Source organism: Brassica napus, chromosome A10, assembly GCF_020379485.1.
Source record: "Brassica napus cultivar Da-Ae chromosome A10, Da-Ae, whole genome shotgun sequence".
NCBI classification, from domain to species: Eukaryota; Viridiplantae; Streptophyta; class Magnoliopsida; order Brassicales; family Brassicaceae; genus Brassica; species Brassica napus.
This window is the reverse complement of record NC_063443.1, coordinates 3,853,087-3,859,612: the sequence shown is the minus strand read 5'-3', so window position 1 is coordinate 3,859,612 and position 6,526 is coordinate 3,853,087. Positions and strand designations below refer to the sequence as shown.

Here is a 6,526-nt window from a genome sequence, read left to right as displayed (position 1 = left end):
AAATCTAAAGAACTTAAATCTCTAGCTGTAATATTAAGATTCAAAAAGTACTGCAAACCTAATTGCAAGTAGAAAGAAGATTCAAGAAACTGAACACACTACACCAGCATTCACAAGGACATGACCAAAGGTTACTAGGAGCAATGCATCAGCGCAAATGAATGGAGCTAACCAAACCCAAAAACTCAAGATTGACAACAGAAAAGGAATACAATTTTAACTAACACAGACGAGACGACGATATTAAGCAGCTGATTAATGCTAATTTCATAATCGTTAACAAGCCAAACCAAGCAAGCAGCGAATTAGGAAGAAGGAAGCATCTTCAGACAAGCAAATACCAAAATCCACACACAAGTCATTACAATAACAGATCTCGTCATAAATTCAGAGAACCCATATGAATCTGGCAAAATCAAAGCAAACACTAATAGATAACGGAATCAGACAAGAGTGAGCCAGAACTCAAGCCTCACTCTTTCGTAGCGTCCGTCGCATCCTCCACCGCTTCGTTGTTTCCGTTTCCGGCGGTGGCTGCAGATCGATCTTTCACCGTCTCAAGCATCCTTTTACTAATCTCCTTGGAATAAACCTCAAGGATCTTGATCCCATCGTCATCGTCGGACACAGCGCTCGATGCGACGCCGTACGCTTCCTCCTCGATGGATTTCGCGACGGCGGAAGCTTCGTCGGAGTTGAGCGTTCCGTATCTCTTGGAGAGGATGGACTCGGTGGATAGCGTCTCGATCAGGCGGTTCAAGACGGCGTCGCGAGTTTTCTGCGTCGGCGGCCAAATGCGGAGCGAGATGGATCCTGGCTTCGTCTCTGCGACTGATTCTTCCTTCTTCAGATCTGCGGCTTTTGAGGTTTCATCCGATGTCTGATCCGCCGTGGCGGACAATGTGGTGGAGTCTTCTGATTCAGGCTGCGGATGCGAGACGGTCGTGTTGATTGTTTCGGCGGTTTCTGCCATTTTTTCAAAGTGAATTTTAGGGATTCTGAGATAATTTTCAGAGATTTCTTTTGTTGGTTTGGTGATGTGAGGTAGGAAAGAAGTGAAAATTTTGTCTTTACGACATTCATTGCTTGGTTTGGACTTTGTCACTTTGGTATAACCGAAATACAATAAATTAATATTTAAAAAAAACATAAATATTGCTGTTCTGATTTAATTAAAAAATTATGTATATATTTCTGACAAAAAACACATGATATAGATTGATAAAGTTATTCAGTTTCAAGTTGAATAATTTTAAAATATGATATAATTTAGTCATAACTTTTATAAACTACTGAAATAATTTTTTTTTTATTTTATTTTTCATAAATAATTAGGAGTGTTAAAACGTGATGTGAACTTATAGTTCAAATAATTTTTGTAGATAATTAGAAGGGTGTTTGAGTAAATCTATAATTCTGTAGAAAATAATAATAAACGTGTGAAATATGTTTTCGGTGGCACGACCATAGCAATCTAACTGGGAAAACAAATTTCAGACACAAATCTGATGAAAGTTTGCCGCCAAACAAATTTCAGATGACCTCCAAAATTTTGTTGTCGACTCTGAAAAAACTCAAAAATCACACACAGAGCGCGAGAAACTTTGATTTCACCTCTAAAAATTGCTCAGGAATGGCGCTTTTGCTCAGCCTTTTTCTTCCCCCTTCTCACCTTCACTTCTTCCTCCCACCAAATCTCGATCCTTCTCTCTCTCTCTCTCTCTCGCAATCTCTTCAATCCCTAAGACATGACGCAGCAAGAGATCTGCGTGAGGGTAAAGAGAGCGGCGGCGAAGAGAAAGGCTATGGCCACGGAGGAGGAACGTGTCACCAGGAAGAGAGTGGTTCTTGGCGAGCTTCTGAATCTCTCCAACGTCACGAATCTCAATCAGAAGAGAGAGATCGTTAAGCCCACCAAGAGTCTTGGAGCGAAGCAGAGAAAGGCTGCTCCTGTGGCTTTGGCTGCCGTGGAGTTTCGATCTGACATTGATGCTCGATCTGATGATCCTAAGATGTGTGGACCTTATGTCTCCGACATCTACGACTATCTCCGTGAGATGGAGGTACTAATCATCTCGATTTAATTGTGGGTTTGGTCTGAAGAGTTTCAATTTAAGATTGTTCTTCCCAATTTTCTTGTCATAATCGGATTTGGTTTGTTTTTTTTTTTTTTAAATGTGAACTCAGGTGAAGCCAAAGAACAGACCTTTACCTGATTACATCGAAAAGGTTCAGAAAGATGTGACACCAACCATGAGAGGTGTTTTGGTTGATTGGTTAGTTGAAGTTGCTGAAGAGTACAAGCTCTTGCCTGAAACACTCTATCTCACTGTCTCTTACATAGATCGCTTCTTGTCCTTAAAGACTGTCAACAAACAGAGGCTTCAACTTGTTGGAGTATCTGCAATGCTTATTGCCTCGTAAGCATCTTTGAGATCAGATCCCTCTTTGTCTCTTTTGCTATGTCTAGAACTTATGAGATGATTCTTCTTCTTCTTTTGGTTATTGAAAACGAGTAGGAAGTATGAAGAGATAAGTCCTCCCAAAGTAGATGATTTCTGTTACATCACTGATAATACATTCTCGAAACAAGATGTGGTGAAGATGGAGGCAGATATACTTCTTGCCCTTCAGTTTGAAATGGGAAGGCCTACAGTCAACTCTTTCATAAGGTTAGATTGTGCGATGAAACCATGTCTTATACTGATAATACGTATTGGTTCGTTGTCCTCATTTTGTGTGTGTGTTTCCTTGTTTTTTTTTGTTATGTGCAGACGGTTCACAAGGGCTGCTCAAGAAGATTTCAATGTAAGCTCTAACTGATCTACATTTATATAAAATGCAGAGTCTGAAGAGTGTCAAATGCTAAATATTCTTTTTCTATTGACTTTATTTTAGGTGCCACACTTGCAGCTAGAGCCACTATCTTGCTACTTATCAGAGTTGAGTATATTAGATTACAAAGCAGTGAAGTTTGTGCCATCTATGTTGGCTGCTTCTGCTGTCTTTCTTGCTCGGTTCATCATCCGTCCAAAACAACATCCTTGGGTAAGCATTCTGTTCTCATTCTCTTACATGTACAATGTTTTGAATGGGACATTAATAATCGATGGTTGTGATTGATGTAAACAGAACCAGATGTTAGAAGAATACACAAAGTACAAAGCAGCTGATCTACAAGAGTGTGTTGGAATCATACATGACTTGTATCTGAGCAGAAGAGGAGGTGCTTTACAAGCTGTAAGAGATAAATACAAGCACCACAAGGTAGATGATTAAAAATATTTGTTAATAATGAGATCATTTGAATTAGCATTCTTGATTCTTAATGTTTCTCCCTTTTTGTTACAGTTCCAGTGTGTTGCGACCTTGCCTGTATCACCAGAGCTGCCAGTTACCTTTTGGGAGGATGTGACCATTTGATCTTAAACTTTTCTTTTGGCTGAAATTTTGTTATCTCTGACAAATGTTACCGACTTGCTGGTCAAATAGTATACAGATCACTCTATAGCTGAACCTGGTGTAGTAAGAAGAATTCTTGAAGTGAGGCATCAGAAAAATAATTTATGTATTGTGTAGTATAATTTGTCATTCAAGTATCGTTTTGTATACATGATTAGTATGTATCCCTCGAAGTAGGAATAATACAATAATATGATTTAAGTTGGAAGAACACAGTAAATTTAAGATTTTAGTTTGTTTAAGCAATGAGCATCCTGTGAAAGAACAGAGAATATTTGAAACGCTTAACTGATTCATCTCCAAGACTACAACTAATTAATGACAAGATATCTCGCCATGACTATCTGACAATAGTTCTGCTATGTTGTATATTTCAGATCTGGTATCAGAGCTCATTATAACAAAATTAATCTCTCTCTCCCCCTCCTCCTTTTTATAGGCTAGATAATATATCAGCCTTATGCATTACCCATAAACATAGCCAGAACGATGCTGATGATTAGTTTTGTTAGTTTTCCATAATTTTTTAGCTGATCCCAAAGTAAAAACTTCACACACGTATTAAGAACTTCTATTGGGGATGCACACTTCTCTGTGTTTGCCTTCAATGAGATTGTATCCTAAAAACATTACTCTATGTTCAGAGTTTATGTTACGTTGTTGTAAAGTTAACAATTGTCTCATGTTATGGTTCTAAACAGCAACATTTCGTGATTCGACAACAGATTCCTTAAGGAGGAAGTGGATATATTGTCTGGGGAATTTCATGTGATACCGTTCAACCGGCTTAGAAGACGATTTCAATATAAATTATTTATGTAACAGTCTGCTCCCCCAACGTCCGAACCGGGTTCAGAGCGAGCGTTATGGACACATGTTTACTCATTTCAGACAATTAGCGTGTTCCATTGCTGGTCCCATAAGTCAACGGATGCACTACCTTCTGTGAAATACCAACCCACTCATATCCATATACTTCTACTCACAGTCCTGGGCGTGGTCCTGTACACAGATAAATAGAAAGTATGGTATGAGTAAATTGGTTACTCAGTGAAATGGTTCTACACAAGTCTCTCCGCATGACACTATAATGCGGGAAAGAGGGCTGACTATCTATTACAATCAATCAAATGCAACCTTAAATAACATAACATTAACATTTCCATACATTTTCATTCAAACTAGCATCACACAATACAATGAACTCAATCATTGCTATAAATTGAATTGACCGACTCGACATACTCAACTCCAAGCAACCTATACATAAGGACCAATGCCCCGCTCACAGACGTCCCACCTTGTGCCGGCCTGCCATGGGAGATCTTACGATTACAACTCTCCACCTTGGATTCTAAGATCAATGTCTACTCAAATTCGTTGAGATCTCTATAAATCTACTGAAAACAAGGAATAAATATAAAACTCTTAAATTTTATTAATAATCAAAAACTGAATACAAACTTAAGCATAAGCGGCTATATATTAGAAAGCTATAAAACCCCAAAATAATAAAGATAAGTATCAAAATGACTAATAAAATAAATAATTAATATTTGAAAATATTCAAAATATTTATCTGCATCAAAATGCCCCCAACTTTACAAACTTAGGCACATGCAGCAACCCCTACTCCACCATTGGTTTTCCCTAGTGTAAGCCATTTCACAAATATAAACTATCTTTTTTGGCGAAAGAGCAATATTGAAGTTCCTGAATTAGATAGAGATCCATACCCTTGGATTATATGGTATATTTGGAAAGCGAGAAACAATAAATTATCCGACATGCTGAATCAGAATGACATGCTTGGTTTGAAGCTACTCAAAAACTGGAGGAACCGGCAAAAATTCAAATTTCACATCAAGAGTTAATATCTGAGAGATGCATGATATATGGATCATGGACAAGTGACACACTCTTTAGTGGTTATAGATGAACATGGACAAACTACTCATGAGTTACTCATCTATTGGGAGGCAAAGAACCAACGACGAAGAATTTTACCACTACACTCAGAGCTCGATGCCCTTTCATGGGCCATGGAGTGCATGCAACAACTATCAACGTGCCATAATTTTGGCACCGATTGTAAGGATCTAATCTCGATGATTCAAGACCCCGGATCATGGCCCAACTTTTCTACTTGGCTAAAGGAGCTGCTAAAGCTGAAGTGTAGATTCATGGAGTTCTGTATTGCTTATATTCCTCGGTCTGAAAATGTATCGTCTGATTCATTAGCTAAGATAGCAAGATCCTTTCATAGGGATTTGTACTACATTGGTTGTTCGGTTCCGGTCTGGAAAAACTTCAAGTTTGAGTAATAGAATAGCCGTTTGAGGGAAAAAGTAAAAAAAAAAAAACAAAACACGACAACACAAAAACTTAGTCAAATTTACTAAAATTAAGAGAGAAAACTTAGTCATATTCACAAAATATCAAAATTGAATTTTAAATGAAAGTTGAAGTTTTAAATCTCATGTAAGTTAAAAATTATATCTTATGATCTAAGAAGACACATTAAACAACATGACTTGATATTCTTGAATTTATCTAACACTTTTGAAATTTAAAATAAATACCTTGAAGTGACTTAACACTCTTGAAAATCTAATGGAAAAGATTTCTTTCTCGAATTAGCAAGAAACATTAGTAAACATGAATATTTGAAATCTCATAGTTATCACCAAATAAGTTATGAATTTCATCCATGAGTCCCAGTATTGACTAATATACATGAATTAATAAAAAATATATTAAAAAATCATTCTAACTGTAGAGAAAATGAAAGTTTATTAAACATTAAATAGAAGACTTCCTAAAAAGTTTTCTCAGAGAAGACTTCTACGTCTTCTCAGAAAAAACTTCTACAAAAGTCTTCCATTGTGGTCATATTTGCAATTGAAAATTTACAAAGGAAGATTTTCAGGAAAGTCTACTCTACACTAAACATCTTGAGAAGCCTTCCTTTGTAAATATTGGCTTACTTGTGAATTTGAAAAATCTTCGAAAATACCAGAGAAGACTTCTAGAGATTTCTTCTCTTGTAATCATGTTAGTTTTG

The 6,526-nt window shown here is 37.0% G+C and overlaps 2 protein-coding genes across 2 annotated transcripts; one reads left to right on the top strand and one right to left on the bottom strand.

The window, feature by feature from the left end:
* Positions 1-305: 305 nt before the first annotated feature.
* LOC106452150 (WPP domain-containing protein 2) lies at positions 306-1,092 on the bottom strand. Its single transcript, XM_013894178.3, has one exon. The coding sequence runs from the start codon at positions 971-973 to the stop codon at positions 473-475; it is 501 nt and encodes a 166-aa protein (XP_013749632.2). The 5' UTR covers positions 974-1,092; the 3' UTR covers positions 306-472.
* Positions 1,093-1,485: 393 nt separating this feature from the next.
* LOC106452151 (cyclin-A3-2) lies at positions 1,486-3,689 on the top strand. Its single transcript, XM_013894179.3, has 7 exons — positions 1,486-2,063; positions 2,188-2,420; positions 2,520-2,672; positions 2,775-2,808; positions 2,899-3,048; positions 3,133-3,267; positions 3,352-3,689. The coding sequence occupies exons 1-7, from the start codon at positions 1,749-1,751 to the stop codon at positions 3,421-3,423; spliced, it is 1,092 nt and encodes a 363-aa protein (XP_013749633.2). The 5' UTR covers positions 1,486-1,748; the 3' UTR covers positions 3,424-3,689.
* The last annotated feature ends 2,837 nt before the right edge of the window (positions 3,690-6,526 follow it).